The sequence below is a fragment of the Rhinopithecus bieti genome, unplaced genomic scaffold, assembly GCF_001698545.2.
Source record: "Rhinopithecus bieti isolate Rb0 unplaced genomic scaffold, ASM169854v2 scaffold_36315, whole genome shotgun sequence".
Taxonomy (NCBI): Eukaryota; Metazoa; Chordata; class Mammalia; order Primates; family Cercopithecidae; genus Rhinopithecus; species Rhinopithecus bieti.
Genome location: NW_016815814.1, coordinates 432,406 through 449,534, shown reverse-complemented (window position 1 = coordinate 449,534; position 17,129 = coordinate 432,406). Strand labels below are relative to the sequence as shown.

The following is a 17,129-nucleotide window of genomic DNA, read 5'->3' as shown; positions in this document are numbered from 1 at the left end:
ATGACCAAGTCCCTTATATCGGAAGGGCTGGGGCCTGACTTTTGCGCTGGGCCTGAGTTGTGGTATGTGTTGCATCACTCTTATTATTTCTGAACTTTCTTGACCACATTCAGATTTCACTCTGGGATGTTGTAACAAGTCCATGTTTGTTGCAACATGGGGTAAGGTTATTACGAAGGAGAGACACAGGGATCAGTGTATAAATCCAGTCTATACTGATGGTCTGGAGAAGAACTCACATTTGTACCACAAGAATCATCTTTCTTGTACTATAACCTTTGAGTAGATGACACCTGCCTTTGGCAAGACTTGGAGGAGAGAGACACGCTGGTCATTTGACCAATTTCCAGTCTCCTACCTGGAACTCTGGGGCTACTCCCTGACTTTTTGTCATAGGCATTAATAGTCAAACAGTGGGATAGAGCCAACAAGTATGATTATAATATATATGTTGCATTTGAAAATTAGGCTCTAAAAAGGAAATATTAATGAGGTGTACTTATGTATTTTATACTTTAAAGAAGTGATCTTATCTCTCCAAAATGTAGCCACTGTGAACTGCTATTTATGTATTATTCACTGAGTATGTTAATATCTTTGTATTTTCTACAAAGATTTATCAACACAACTGTGAGAAATCTTCAAAACCTTTTAGGGTTCCAATTAAGTTGGTAATAATGATGCACTTGGCAATTGTTTATAAAGGGATCATTTTAGAAAAAGAAGGAAAGTATTTTTTCCCTTTTTAAAGCATGACTTGTCATCTTCACCTGGTAGGGCTTTGTTCTCAATGCAGAATCTCTTGTGACCCTTGACACTTTAAGGGATTAATTTTACGAGTCCCATTAATAAGACTTGTTCCTTCTTATTTTTTACTAAATACCTTCTTTTCCTTATTATACAGCTCATACATACCCATATCTAAAATTTTTGTTCAACCTCCAATTATCTTATAGGATTTAAGATGGTATTTAATTGGATAAGTCTGTGTCCACACTGAGATAGGTGATAAAATGGTGAAACCTCAAAATAGGCTACCCTGTTTAGGGTGATCTATTTGGAAAGGAAAAGAAAGTTATGATAGGCTATGAAAACTTGGAAATAAGTTAAGTCAAATGGGATGTTTGAGGGTGAGGAAAAAGAAAGAACATGTTTGGTAAGAACAAAGGGGAGCCCATTCTATAACTTTAGGTGGGAGCTGATATCTGTCAGGGTTTGAATGTAGCTCCTACAAATCATTCTGCAATAATTCATCTACATGTTTGAGCACTCCAACTAAATTTTAATTACCTCAAAGGCAGGGACTTGATCTTACTTAATATTGTATCCCAAGACTAGCTGGGGGCACTGGCTCACACCTGTAATCCCAGCACTTTAGGAGGCCAAGGTGGGAGGATCAGTTGAGCCCAGGAATTCAGGACCAGCCTGGGCAACATAGCGAGACCCATCTGTACCAAAAAAAAAATAATTAATTAATTAGTTGGGCGTGGTGGCGTGCACCTGTAGTCCCAGCTCCTCAGGAGGCTGAGGTGGGAGGATTGCTTGAGTCTATGAAGTTGAGGCTACAGTGAACTGTGATGGCACCAGTACACTCCAGCCTGGTTGACAATGCAGAAAAAAAAAAAAAGAAAATATAGCCTGGGACCTAAGAAAGCAGCAGAACATAACATAATAGTTTTTTTTTTCTTTTTTTGAGACAGAGTCTTGCTCCGTCGCCAGGCTGGAGTGCAGTGGCACAATCTCAGCTCACTGCAACCTCTGACTCCCAGGTTCAAACGATTATCGTACCTCAACCTCCTAAGTAGCTGGGATTACAGATGTGCGCCACCACACCTGGCTAATTTTTGTGTTGTTAGTAGAAATGGGGTTTTGCCATATTGCCCAGGCTGGTCTCGAACTCCTGGCCTCAAGTGATCCACCCACCTCGGCCTCCCAAAGTGATGGGATTACAGGCGTAAGCCACCGCGCCCGGCCCAGCCTGTTACACTTTCAATAAAGAGAAGTAATCACAGATAACAGTGCTTCCCTCAAACACACACACACATACCCACACACCCCTCATTTGGTACCACTTCTGGTCTTGATTACATCCAAGTCAGGAAGAACTTTAAGGATAGTATATTAAGTAAGTACAGGAGGCACTATCTACAGATAGCACCATCTACCTAATAATCCTACTCTGTTGAATCTATTCCCCAATTTGCAGATCTACTAGCCTGAGAGAGATTCATAGATAGAATCAAGGAAGCATGGTCTGTGAAGAGCTACCGTCAGAATTGTCTGAGACACGCAGGTTAGCCCAGGTGCCTTCTATCAGTGCCAAAGCTCTGGTAGGAGCTGGTGCCTCAGACAGCTCGGCACCTTCTTCATTAATAACTTCCTTCACTTGGATATTTACTTTCCGTAATTCATGGCTGGCAAGAGTTAAGGAAGACTAACAACAGAAATATGTGGTATCTGAATATATTTTATATTTAAATCTTTAATCTGTTTGGAATTTATTTTGATGTTAACCTCCTCACTCTTGCCATTTTCTGAGTAATCCATTCTTTCCCCAAGGATTTATGGCGTTATCTCCTTTATGTGCTAAATTCCTGTCTATTCTTAGGTCTGTTTCTGGGGATTTCTATCCTGTTCACTTGATTTGTCTGCCTATTCCTGTATTAGTACTACACTGTTTTTAATTATTGAAGCTTTATAATACAATTTAATATCTGGTACAGCACATTCTTCCTCATTATTCTTCTTTTTCAAAAATTTTGGCAGTGTCTCACACATCTATTCTTCTAGATGAAGTGTAGTCCCAGCATTAAAAAGAACACTGTTGGGAGTTTTTTTCTTGGAATTGTGTTAAATTTGTAAACAAACTTGAGGAACATTGACATTTTTTGTTTGGAGGGTTCATATCCAGGAATCTGCTATTTTTTTCGTTTACTCAAATATTCTTGTGTCTTTCAACAGAAAGTTTTATAGTTTTCTTCTCATAGATCCTTCCCAACCTGTTTTAAATTAGCTCCTCAGTATGTTATACTTTCTTCTTGCTATTGCACGTGAGATGTTTTAAGATCTGTGTGCTTGGACTTCGCAAGTCAATACGTATTTGCCTCTATTTTTATTTTCCTTTGGCCCTTGCAGTAGAGATCAAGGAGGCAGGCCCAGGCTCTTCAGAATGCTTTCTCCTGCAGCAAGCAGAAGTGAGGCAGCTGCCTCTCTCCCAACCTTGGAATCCTTTCTACCCCTGCCTCTCCATGATGTGAATAGGAAATAAAGGAATCTTTTATTTTGCATTCATTGACTTTATAAAACCCTTGCTAATTTTGTAAATGTAAAGAAATAGTACTTTTAGCATAAGCATTTTAGAAAATGGATTAGATTTTCCATTAATTATTTTAATGACAAAAGATGTCCATTTTCTTCAAGGAAGTGTTCAGAAAAGTGGATTTTGCCAGATAGCCTCTGTCTGCCTAGTGAGACATTTTTGAGTTCCTATTGATTATAAAAGGAATATTATAGGGCCATTATTATCTGTGTTTGCTCACAGTAAATCTCCTTCTACAGAGGAAGCTAGGATTGAAAGGATAACTGCTACCACATACAGAGTACTCCCTGTCAGACCCTGACCCAGGGGCTTCCATACCTTGTCTCAGTCAGTACCCACGGCGGCCCTCCCAGGGAGGCGCTTGTCACTCTCTTTCTACTGATAAGGAAACTGAGGCTACACAGAGTTAAGTAATTTGCTCAAGGTCACACAGGGAGTAAGTGGCAGAGCCAGGATCTCAAACATTTACTGGTTTTTTAATACTAATTTTTAATTTTTGTGGCTATGTGGTAGGTGTGTATATTTATGGGGTGCATGAGCTGTTTGATACAGGCATGCAGTGCATAATAACCACATCACATAAAATGTAGTGTTCATCCCCTCAAGCATTTATCCTTTGTGTTACAAACCATCCAGTTCTACTCTTCCAATTATTTAAAAATATACAATTAAATTATTTTGACTATAGTTACCCTGTTGTGCTATCAAATACTAGGTGTTATTCATTCTTTCAAGCTTTTTTTTTTTTTTTAACCCATTAACCATCCCCATCTCCTGTCCACCTCCACTACCTTTCCCAGCTTCTGGTAACCCTCCTACTCTCTAAGTCTTGAGTTCAATTGCTTTGATTTTTACATCCAACAAATAAGTGAAAATATGCAATGTTTGTCTTTCTGTGCCTGGCTTATTTCACTTAACCTAATGATCTCCAATTCTATCCATGTTGTTGCAAATGACAGGATCCCATTCTTTTTATGGCTGAATATTGCTCCATTATGTATATGTACCACATTTCTCCAGGCATTTACTCTTAATCACTGCATTAATGTTTGGTTGCATAGTGACTAAAAGAGTCAGAATATTTTTAAAATTTTAAAATAAAAATCAATAAAATTTGGGATACTTAAAACTTACTGAGGAGAATCTATAGTTGTATCTAAATTCGTTATTACTAGTTATAGGCCATACTTGCTTGGGAGCATGACTTATTATAGTTCAAAGATTGGTTTCTTTATACCGCTGTAGACCAAAGGTATATCAGCCTATTCAGAATAATTAAAGTTATATTTCTGAAGAGTCAGAAGGTGAAGTTTGTTAAAGTTCATGACCTAAGTACAAAGCAGTATGGATCAGTGCTAAAGGAAGAGGCAGCCAGGAAGCTGGGAGGTAGCTCTTGGCAACAGAGTGAAGACTGTCTGAAGAAGATGTGATCGGAGGAGAGCCAACTGCAGGGGTCAGATTGAGGTGTTGGGTGGCTTCCTATTAAGGATATATAGCAAAACCCCTGCTAGTTCCCCAAACGGGAGTTTGACCTTGTTTAAAATGGGACAGCAGGGCAGGGAAGTAGTCAGAACTGAGAAGAGAATGCTGAGATGGGTGTTTGTTCTGCTTGTTTTGGATCTGGGAGCTCCGTGGGTACTTAGGGCTGGCAGAGGGATTCTAGATCCCAGGAGTTTGTGTGTCTATATGTGTGTCTGTTTGTGTGTCTGTGTGTGTGTCAGGGTTGGAGAGCCTTGATAGGAGCTGTATGTAACAGAGGGGTCTGTTTGCTTTTTTTGGTTTGGGGATTGGATTTCACTACTATATGATGGAACTGAGTCTACTTAATATATTTCATTGCTCTCCTGTGGTTGGCCTGGGCACCAGTGTGGGGATGTCTGCAGGCAGTGGCATGTGGGCAGGGGGCAGCCATCAGGCTGCAGCTGTGAGGCGCCAGAGAAGGCCAAGGCAGACCCTGCCAAAGACAGAGTTGGCTTTGGGTCTCTGCAAAAATCCAGAAAGAATTCTAGGTCCTATTTTTGTAGAACTAGGCCAGAAAACACTGAATGAACAAGTATTAGCCTCAGCTGGAATTAGTCAAATGGCTTATTTCTAGTTTCACAACTAGGAGTGTTCTTTGGAAACCCACATTTAGGTAGTGAAAATTGCACTTTCTGGGCAAGACTCCTATAAGGCTAGAAATGACAATGCTTCAAAAGATGACTTTATTATATTTTTATCAGTGAACAAACTTCCTAAAAAAATTCACACACTCATATCTGCATATAAACCAACATCATAAAAATACTAATAATGACAATCATGCAGACTGAATCATGCAGTCTTTGCAAATAACAAGCTGACTGAAAAATATCCAAATATAATTTTAATTTTGAACTTTTCTTCTAATTTGAAAATTAGCTCACACCAGTAATGCCAGCACTTTGGGAGGCTGAGGCAGGTCATCGCTTGAGGTCAGGAGTTCGACACCAGCCTGGCCAACATGGTGAAACCCCATCTCTACTAAAAATACAAAAATTAGCCGGACGTGGTGGCCGGCGCCTGTAATCCCAGCTACTCAGGAGGCTGAGGCAGGAGAATCTGTTGAGCCTGGGAGGCAGAGGTTGCCGTGAGCTGAGATCACGCCACTGTACTCCAGCCTGGGCAACAATAGCGAGAACTCCGTCTCAAAAATAGAAAAAGAAAAAGAAAATTAGTCTATAAGTTTTATGACAAGAAACAAATTAGACAAATTTATAAATGTATAAATTATACTTTCTCATAGTGTTTCTAATAACATCTATTTTCATGGCTCTTGTTTTATAAATGTATAAATTATACTTTCCCATAGTGTTTCTAATAACATCTATTTTCATGGCTCTTGTTGAAGAATATTATCCAAGATTAACAAGTATGTTTTACATACAAGTTTTCTTCCCTTCCCCTCCCCGTCCCCACCTCTTTCAGTAGTGGGAGGAGCAAACCTGTAACGTGAGTCTTTGCTATGACTCTGCCACATGGACAGGTTTTCAGAACAAGTGAAAGACTTACAAAATAGTAAAGCCCTTGTCCCATTACCTCTTCCTAGCTCAGAAATGAATGCTGTACTCCCCAAGCTTGCCAAACCTTAGAGTGCCCTTGGAGAGTTCAGGACTACTTCCTCATGACCTAGAGGAGGCAGGAGGCTCAGAAGGAAGGAAGTCTAATGCCTCGCTTACTAGACCTGTCTTGGGGGAACATCCTGAAGTCTCCCTGGAGAGTGTGAATTGACTTCGTACATTAATATCATGCATATTCACCTGTCCTATAGCTTTCTGAAGCCATTTCCTTTTTTTGATCTACATTTCAACTTTTGCTATTCCAGTACAATTCTTAAGAGGAAAAACGGCAAACCTATAAGGCATTGCATTGTTTCCCAATTCAGCTGGAGGGTAGCCTCCTAGACTCCAGGGAGCTCTGCTCCAAGTAGGTTGTGTGTGGGCAATGAATGTTATCTAAAACCTGAAGACTCTGAGCACTGCTGAAGGTGCAAAGATGCAGTAGAGATGGACTCTGTCCTCTAGAAGCTTAAAGTCTAGTTGAATAGATGACATAATCCATTCAGCAAACACTTACTAAGCACATGTGTGTTTGAGGCACTGTGGCAGCACAGCAATGATTAAGCTGCAGTCCTGACTTTCTAAGGAGACTGCAGTGAATCGTTAAGTAACAATTACAAAACAATTCAGGCAGTACAGTGAACTTCCCAGTGAGTAGTATAAACAAGTGGTGCTCAGAAAATGGAGGAATCACTGTGAGCTAGGATGGCTTGGGAAGGCTTTAAGGAGGTGGTAAGCTTAAGCAAAAACCCCAAATCTCGGCTGTTTCTTACATTCACGAATCTTCCAGGTTCTAGAATAAAGCACAAACCATTTCAAGGAAATGTAAATTTCTAAATTGGAGCAACTCTCGTGCTCTCTCTTCAGTCAGTTCTCATGTCTGCTTCTTCATCTAGCTCTTTTCCCTCTCCCACTCCGTGCTGTTGCATCAGTCTGACATACTCCAAGAACAAAAAGTATAAAAAATGACTCAGTAAAATCCCCCCTCGCTTCCTTCCTTGTCTCTGTCTGACTGTTCCTTGCCTTCTCCCTGCCTAGCCAGTTTCTTATGTGTCGTTCCAGAGTTTGTCTACATACAAGAAAACATGAATATAGATTCTTGTTTTCCTCCGCCTTTAAGATAGCATGGTATACTCACAGTTTGGAATCTTGCTTTTCTCCACTTCACAATATATCTGGAAAATCTTTCCTAATAGGACAGAAAGCACATTCTCATTCTTTTTGATAGCTACATAGTACTTCACGGTGTGGATGTAGCATAATTTATTTAACCAGTTCCCTCCTGGCTGGTCATTTGGGTTGTTTCAATCTTTGCTATTACAAATAAAGCTTCAACAAATAACTCCACAGATATATATGCTCCTTGACTTATGATGGGGTTATGTCTCAAGAAGCCCATCATAAATAAAAAACATCCCAAGTCTAATATGCATTGAATACTTCAATAAACTCATTATAAATTTAAAAAAATTGTAAGTTGAACCATCGTGAATCAGGGATCATTGCTGTATATAGTATTTACACATGTGAATGACCATATAATAGCAGATATTATTCCCTACCCCAACGCTTGTATTATCAACAGACTTAGCTTTGAAAACCTTGGATTTTGCTTCTCATTGGTTTTCACCAGAATTGTCTGGTTCAAAATATGTTTATTCAGCAAGAGGTCATTGGTAGCATTTGCCATAGCAAGGCCTGGGCAACTTCACACTCTTTTAGAACTCATTCTGCCTGGGGTGCTTCTGGCCCACTGTGAAACTCTCAGATGCTACCGTGGTCTTGTTTTCATAGACGGGCTCATCTTCGCTTGTGCCTGGAGAAGCTGAAGGGGCTGGTGCCACTTGGACCCGAATCAAGTCGACACACTACGTTGAGTTTATTAACAAAAGCCAAATTGCACATAAAGGTAAGTGTATTGTTGGGATGCTGCTTTATCCTTACCTGTTCAGTGAGGGTTTGTCTGTTGTTATATCTCCAGGACAGTCCTCTCCCCTGAACTCCTCCAGTCTGGCTATTGGATGAATCACAGGTACCTCAAATGCAACATGTTAAAAACCTAGCTGAGTGTTTCTCACTCCCATGCACCAGAGGTTAAATGGTCCATCCAACTCTCTCCATCCCGTTGTACAAGCCAGTAACTCAGGAGTCCTTGATAGCTCCTGCTCCTTAAACATATATCTAGGCCATCTCCAAGGCCTAAATATTTTACAGCCTGGTCTACTTCCATCTTCATCCCCACTGTCTACTGCAATAAAATCCTCAGAGGTCTCCCTGTATCCCTCTGGGTCCCTCCCGTCTGCTTTCCATGCTTCCTGAGAACAGTCCTTTCAAGGTGCAAATCAACATGTGACCTTGTTTAAAATTCTTCTGTGGCTTAGGACAAGCTCTGTCACCTGGCCTGCCCCAGGCTCTGCCTTGCCTGGTCCTCACCTGCCTCTGCAGCACCATCTTGTACCCCAATTCCCCTTTCTCCAGCTCTTCTTCCAGTCCCTGGCATTGTCATATTGTCTTACTTTAGGGCCTTTGTCCATGCTGTTCCCTTCTACTTATTCTTCAGATCGCAGTGCAAGTCTCTCTAGCTCAGAGAATCCTTCGCTGACTTTCCCGACTCAGTGACCTCCTTCCTGTGACAGGTGGTCCAGGCACTGGGTATCTCTTAGCCCTGTCATAAGTGACATTTGACAGTGGTTTGTGTGACCACTGGGTTGTCTCAGTCCTTAGACTGTATTCTCCACGAGGCAGGGGACTGGATCTTTGTGCTCACCTCGCAGCCCCAGCACCTCCCAGGGTGTTGGGCACAGAGTTGACACTTTCTATGCTGCCTGAATAGCAAAGGGTAAGGGGAGTTGGATTCAAAGTCTGCAGAGCCAAAATGCCTGTTTAGCATGTTCGTATAATCATATTATAGTTGGACAAATGTTACTTTAATTATGGTTAGTAGCCTACATTCATGACAATTCTGGGAGAAAACCTCTATTTAAAGCAAAACAGCTACAATTAAACAATCTTCTTAATTATCTGAAGAATATGAGAAGCTAGGGGGCAGATTTGTAAAAATGAGTGTTATATGGAAATGTGTTTTCTAAAGTCTTCTGTTGGACAAATTAGAATCAGGACATCAAAAGGGACTGTTATTTCCTGCTAACAAACAGAAGTTAATTGAGATTTGGCATGACCCAAAAAAGTGCTTATGTAATTGGGACATGTACTTGAATAAACATAGTTTTAAATGGAAGCATGTTTCTTAAGCTCCCATCACGTGCAGTTTTCTAGTTGAGAGATCAGGTGTTCAGAGGATCGCTACAAACAAGGGAGATCAGGTTGGGGGCTGCTGCCTGCAGTCTTTTTGATACTAAAACTGAGGGCTACCAGGGTGCCACCATGTGTCCCAGAATCCCTGTGACAGGACAAGTACCCCCAGCACTGGCGATGCTGAAGAGTCAGACGAAGCCAGGAGTCACTGGCCAGTCGACTTCTGTCTCAGGGAGAAGCTTGACGAGTGGCACCAGAAGGCGTCTGAAGAAGTTTGGCACATTCTACTACTAGAAAGGAAGACGCGGGGGGCATTGACCATTTAGAAATCTCCTTGTGGGGCCCAACAACTACCCCTTTGACTTGCAGAAACTTGAAGATTGTGACAGAAAAGCCATTCACCAAATAGACCAGCTTCAGCGAGAGCAGCGGCACCTGAAGAGGCAACTGGAGAAACTGGGCATTGAGAGGATCCGGATGGACAGCATCGGCTCCACCGTCTCCTCGGAGCGCTCCGACTCCGACAGGGGTGAGCCCCTCTCTCCTCCTGTCTTCCTTGTCCTCTCCCACTTCCAGAGCAGGGGTTCAGTGCTGCGGACAGGAGGCAGAGTGTAAGAAGAACTAAGACATTGGGTATGATGTAGAGAAGTTGAACAGTGTGACCTCCAGTGACAGGTTCCTCCTCCCTGCTAACAGTTAGGTGACAACCCACAGAAGGGTTTGATTGGGGTTGGTTTTCAGCCTGAGTTTGTTTTGTTTTGTTTTGTTTTGAGACAGAATCTTGCTCTGTCACCCAGGCTGGAATGCAGTGGTGTGATCTTGGCTCACTGCAACCTCTGCCTCCCGGGTTCAAGTGATTCCACTGCCTCAGCCTCCCAAGCAGCTGGGATTACAGGCACACACCACAATGCCTGGCTAACTTTTGTATTTTTGTAGAGATGAGGGTTTCACCATGTTGGCCAGGCTGGTCTCAAACTCGTGACCTCAAGTAATCCACCCACCTTGGCCTCCCAAAGTGCTGGGATTACAGGCGTGAGCCATCACGCCCGGCCAAATTTTTGTATTAGTAGAAACGGGGTTTCACCATGGTGGCCCAGCTGGTCTCAAACTCCTAACCTCAAGTGATCCACCCGCCTCAACCTCCCAAAGTGCTGGGATTACAAGCATGAGCCACTGCGCCTGAGTTTTCTGCAGAGCACTTTCATCAGTGTTCTTCTCTCTTGTCCTCCCTGCAGAAGAAATCGACGTTGACGTGGAGAGCACGGACTATCTCACGGGTGATCTGGACTGGAGCAGCAGCAGCGTGAGCGACTCTGACGAGCAGGGCAGCATGCAGAGCCTCGGCAGTGATGAGGGCTATTCCAGCGCCAGCATCAAGAGAATAAAGCTGCAGGACAGTCACAAGGCATGTCTTGGTCTCTAAGAGAGTGGACACTGTGGCTGCCTCCTTGAAGGTTCTCCCTGTTGGTTCTGATTAGGTAACGTATTGGACCTGCCCACAACTCCCTTGCACGTAAACTGCAGTGTCCCACGTTGAGCAAAATCAGCTTTGTAACTGTTTTCAAGGAAGTGCTTAGGATTGTGGGCTTCTGATTGCATCCACTAGCTTCTCTTTTACTCGCCATAAAAATTTGTCTCTGAGAGACTATACATTCCAATCAATTTGAAGCATCCAAGAATTCTTAGACCGAGTAAGCAATGTCCACATCTCAGCAGTCCCCCTCTTTGCTCTCCTCGTGTCCTCTCCCAGACCTTTCTTCCAGTTTTCTGGCTTACTATGTTACTTGCCTAGGAGGAACGTCCAAGTGTGTCTTGTACTTAGGAAACTGAAGGAAACAAACTTTTGAAATGGAGATCCTGATCTCAGAACTCCAAAGTAAGCTTTGAAAGCGGCATTTAAGAGCACTTAACCATGGACCTCACCACCAGTGAGGAAGTCAGGAATACCTCTAGAAAACACGCCCTTCACACTGCGCACGCTCATTCCCCCGACGCACTGCGTGTGGATGGGAGCAGTATTTCTCACTTTAAAATGGACACCGTGATAGTGTGTCTTTGGGGTTGCACAGCTCATCAAAGTTCCAAATTGTTTGTTCTCACAAACAAAACGGTACAATCTATTTTTGTGCGATGTTCTTGGGACCTCGTTGTGTTCTGCTATCTCGAGGCACATTCTCCCCTCCAACTTTGTTAATGCTACTTGTCTCTGGAACGTTTTTTTTTCCTACCTCAGAGATAAATGAGATCTCCATTTCCCACTTAACACAAAGTGATTATCCTTTTTTTTCCCCCCAAATAAGTGACATTTGGTCCAATTATAATCTATTTTCCTATTGAACTTTCAGCAATAACTGAGCTATGGCACTAGCAGAGCTAGTAGCCATTATCAGTGAAAGAAAAAGTCCACGTTTCTGCTCTGTTGCAGGTGAACAGGAGAGGATGGTACACCGTTACTAGAACTCCTTTCCTTATTGATTATTTTTGGACACACCCAGAAACTTCTTTATGGAGGCTTTTGGGTTGATAGTTTAAAAGGCTGATTTTTCTTTTTGGTTATGATTTCTCCCTTAAGTGATCTCCGACTTTGTAGCATTTTTATTTAAGCTAAAACAGAGCACATGTATATGTACATAAGACACATTAAATCTATAAATACTATTTATTCATTTTATATAAACTAATGTAATGGAAAATAAATTCTTATGACTTTGTGCTTTTATAGATGTTCTAGAAACTTTGTATGTAGGTATCTACAAAATTAGTTCATTCCCCTGAATATTTTGCATTCATATTTTGAGGTCTTGATGTTTTCAGCCTCTGGCAAATCTTTTTCATTGAATTTGAACCATTTGTAAAATCTGTGATGCTGAAGCAGAGTGTGTCACAAAGTGATGAGAACATTCCTAAAATCCATGGACGCACTGCGACCTAAGGGCTCAATGGCTGACTCGGCAGTGGGCAGCCACTCCCCCGCGCGCCTGCTGGCCTGCGGTCACTCGCACACCACAGCCTGAAGCTCCCCCAGCGTCTGCACCTCGCACACAGCTAAGGTCAAAGTTCAAACGCACTCCCCACGGAAGCTCATTCTATGCCCGAAGAGCAATCTCAAAAAGCAAGATTACTTTTATGTGTTTTAAAAAATGATTCTTTAATGTATTTTTCTAAATGTTCTAATTGGAAGTAGTGGATTCTTAAATGATTCCAAAGTCATCTGTAATTCTTCTTTGTTTTTTCTTCATTTCAGCTTTGGCTGGGGGGAGGGGCAGGTGACACAAAGGGTTTTTTTTTTTTTTTAATTTTTGGAATCTTTTCCAACAACCAGCTAAAGATTTGCACTGAAATACAACTTGTATGCCTTTTGCATTTTTAAAGCCTGCTTCCTGGATTTTAAGCAGAGTGATGGTGTTCACAGAGCCAGCTCAGCCTGTAACATGTTTGAAAAAGATATGTCTGCACTTTGAGGTCCCTTTTGAATGCCATTCACTAGACCTCTCAAGCATTTTGTTTCATTGCTACATCCAAGCGCCTCACAAGTCCACGATGCGGGACAGCATCGAAAGCTCAAGACTTTGGAAAAAGCTTGTGGGCTTGCACTGGGGAGGGAAGGGAACAAAATTTGTGTACTTCTTTGTTTAATTTAGAAATAAGGCATCCAAGAGATGCCATTATTTTCTGTGTTTCAATTGTTGTGCCTTTGAGTTAAACTGCATTTTTGTCTTTTGGTTGAAATCTGAAATGTACTGTCCCAATATAAAACAGTAATTATTTGACCTTTGCACTGTTTGTCTGGTCCTTTTCAATTTGATTGCATATAAATGTGGAACTTGATAGATCTCTATATTTTTAATGCACTTGTGATAAACTGACAGCAGGGTTAGACATTACTTTCAAAGCTCGAGGTAGACCGAGTCAGCATGCTAGACAGGCTTCTCTCTCTAACCAAAACTGTAATCTTCAGGACCAGCAAACTCAGCCCAAGGCAGCTAATCCCCGACCCCATCCTCCCCGCCGCTGCTGACCGGCAGCCCTGGTTTGCCAGTCTATCCTCTCTCATTCACTGATCCACCAGCCTGACTGCTAAGAGCTATAGTCTTTTTAGTTGTTTTGTCTTTTTAAGCAAGATGAAAACCTTTCTAGTAGGGATTTGGGGTTGGGAGGGGATGGGCAAAGATATAAACCCCAGCCTTTAAGACTTTGACAATTGTACGTAAATATAGACGTGTATAAATATAGGCACATGCATATTTTTATGTGAAAGTTGATTTTAAAAAACTAAAAAAATCTAAACTGCACTCTTATTGATACCATCATAGTGCAAGTGGGAAAAATAAGAGTACGCAGTCTAATTTAATTTCATTCAGTGAGAAAATATATATGTGTGCTTCTGTAACATCCTGAAAACAGCTTTCCATCCCCTGTTGGCTTTGAATGGTGGGCCGAGCACCCAGGGTGTCTTTATTTTGGTTCTCTTTTGCTAAGCAGAGATCTTGAATTCTTCAAGGTGCTGATAGCAACTGCTGGCTCCTTTCTGTAGTCACACACCTAATGCTAGTTTAGTGATTCAAAATGCATCACATTTTTAGGCAGGACCTAGATTTTCCCGGTCAACCCAAGATGAAAATAATTTCAGTGTTGATTCAGAACTGAACATGAAGTAGGCCCTCATCCTGCAGTTGGCCACTTGAGTGTTTTTTTGTTTTGTTTATTTTGTAAGGTGGGCATTTTCCTTTAACCTCTACTTTTTCAAAAGCAACAAAGGGGCCTTGACCTAGGTTTCCTATGGGCCTCTCTTCTGCATCCCCAAAGTGGCCAAGAGCAAATCCTGGGGGGTAAGAAAAAAGAAAGTATAAACTAGGTAGGACTGTGATGCTCAAAATAACCGTCTCGCAATATCTTAGAGCTTGAGAATGGATTTTGTGGGCTTATTTCTTCTTGCCTCTTCCCCATCCTTTCAAGAGAGAACTTATTTTTGAAAAGTGTCTATACACACACACACACACACACACACACACACACATTATTGTTTAGGTTTTTATACCATACTGTATTGGCAAGAATACCACTATCATTGTCCTTTACAGTCTACTTCTTCCCCCAAGTCTTGGTCTTTTTTTATTTTTTATTTTTTCGTGAACCACACAGGAGACTTTAAAATCCTGGTCTTTTCTGTTTCTTCTTTGTTTCCCCAAGTTTGTCTGCCCCCCTTTGCCTTCCCTGAGTGTTGAACATCAGGTAGTAAAAGGCTAAACGCAATTTCCTGCACGTCAATCTATTCTTTTTCTATGTTTGACTCCAGTGCAGCGTGTTTAGCGTGTCTAGTAGCTGGCTACTCCTATTTAAAAACTCTTCCTGGTAGAAGACAACCCAAAGGCCCTTTTCGATGAGGTGGTTTTCTCATTCTACATCCTCTGATATCTATAGACTGTAGGATGCTTTGCTTTCAAAGATAACTGGGTTAGAGGGTGGGGTGTGCAATAGGTGATTTATCATGATTTTTTTCATTATCAATATTACATGGATGATTTTTCTCAGATTCTTCTGAAAGAAGAAATTGACAGGCACTGCTAGATTCAGCTACTGAATGGCTGAAGAGATTATCTGACCTTCTCTCAAAATCATAAAGTGAGAAATCATAAGGCACCCAATTTTAAGATTTATCCAGATTTTTACATTTTGATTTCTTCTCTCTGGGGGGTGGCAAGTTGAGGGAGTATTCTTCATTTTAGCTTTTACCTGACAACCAAACTTGCCTTTACCCCCATCCCTAGAACTGGTGCTCTTGGAATATTGCTGTTACCATCATTTTGGGGGGGCCATCTTCCTAATGCTACATACAGCCTGACAGGGGAGCAGCAGATGAAAGGGCATGCTATTGTGTTTCCAGATGTTTCTTTATGTAAATATGACGCCAATGTAAATCCTGTGTCAAGACCATAGAGAATGGTGCTTTTTACTACAGTTAGCACATGCATTTTTAGAAACTACATGTTTTAGAGAATCTTTGCTGTGTATATGTAAACTGTATTGTTCAACCGTTAACAAATAATAAATTATTTCATTATTAAAGAAATTGTGGTCTTTCTGATGTTTTATATCCCAGTTTACCCTTTCATGGTTGTCCTTGCAGAACTGCGTTCATCAGATTTCTTTTTTTCTTTTAATTTAAGGGAAACATCACTAGCTAAAAGTTTTCAGCCCTTGGAGCCTGTGATGAGGATTGAGATTGTGTGGCTCCAGTGAGCCCATTTGTTGATCAGAATTAGCCACAGTCCCACCCTCTCCACTGCCCCATCATCCCACCTACTGGTTTCACCTGCTGGTTCACTCGCTGTTGGCTGACTTGCCCTTTGTTTTGGGTGTCTCTGATGATGCAGGCAGTGCACTGGGGCTGTAAGCACTGCCAAGACTTCCGCATCTTTCGAGCAGCCTGTAGCCTGGGAAAGATACGCACACAATTTAATGCGGTGTAATTAGTTGTGGAATAAATTTGTACGGTAAAGCTCCATGAGAAGTCAGAGTTGGTGCATTCGAGCTAGGCCCTGGAGGAAGAGGGAGTGTTTGCTGGGAAAGGAGCATTACTGGGAAGGAGAACATCCAGGGCATTTGAGGCAGGTGCTTAGGCAGGGCCCAGCTTCGTGGGGCTGCGGTGTGGCCTGGAGGCTGGGGCACGTGGAAGGAAAAACCTCGTGGATTGCACAACTCACTGAGAGGAGAGAGGCATTGGCTAAGGATGTTCTTTCTTTTACATACTAACCCATTTGGTTAGTATACATTTATTCATTCACTGAACAAATACGGCTTGAGCACCCGCTCCATATCAGGCTGTGTCCTAAAAGTGAGGACACATCTAAGAACAGCACACAAACCCCCTGCCTCATGCTGCCACCTTTCCAGCGTGAGTCTCACTGGCGCTCAAGTCCTCATCTTGGCAAGTTCGCCAAGTGCAGTGTGTCTTCCTGTTTTTGTTACACCAGGAGAGCACTTTTTCAGAGTCAAGAGGAAGGAAAAGTTGTCTTTCTCCTTGTTGACCAATGTCTTCTTATTCTAAAACCACCTAAAATTTTGAAAGTTTTTTATGGTGCCCTATGAGTTAACTACATTGGCATTGTGCCTGCAGGGCTGATGAAAAAGGAACTTTCTGGTACTGCTACTTTGGAAAGTGGCCTGCCTTGTCTGCTTTCTCCAAAGAGTAGGGGTGGCAGCTGGGCCCTTTTAGTATGTGTGATTCTAGGATCCATCACCGTAGACAAGCTCCAGATGGAACCCACCTAATAGTGCGTTGGTCACAACCTCAACAAAAGCTACATTCTCTACAGCATCAGGATCCCTTGTTTACTGTGGTTGTGGAGAGGAAGCTTTGAAGTGTGGATAATTAGAAAGACAGCTTTCACATAAAATAGCTTCCCCCACAAGATGACAAATCTTATTTCCGAAGTTTCCTGACTTGTTCACAGTAGCTGGATGAAAAAATATCACTT

At 41.9% G+C, this 17,129-nt stretch overlaps 1 protein-coding gene across 2 annotated transcripts in view; it reads left to right on the top strand.

Annotated features, from left to right (window-relative positions):
- The window catches only part of MXD1 (MAX dimerization protein 1), a 28,377-nt gene extending 12,656 nt beyond the window's left edge, over nucleotides 1–15,721 (top strand). The window contains exons 4-7 of one of the 2 annotated variants that reach the window (XR_001881772.1): nucleotides 8,191–8,305; nucleotides 10,021–10,180; nucleotides 10,887–11,129; nucleotides 13,024–13,110. Coding sequence is in view for 1 of the 2 variants with exons in the window: in XM_017853769.1 (XP_017709258.1) it covers nucleotides 8,191–8,305; nucleotides 10,021–10,180; nucleotides 10,887–11,074 (463 nt within the window). In the remaining variant the exon portion in view is untranslated. Of the gene's footprint in view, nucleotides 1–8,190; nucleotides 8,306–10,020; nucleotides 10,181–10,886 lie in introns of both variants that reach the window. The other variant, XM_017853769.1, reaches the window with a different exon arrangement.
- The last annotated feature ends 1,408 nt before the right edge of the window (nucleotides 15,722–17,129 follow it).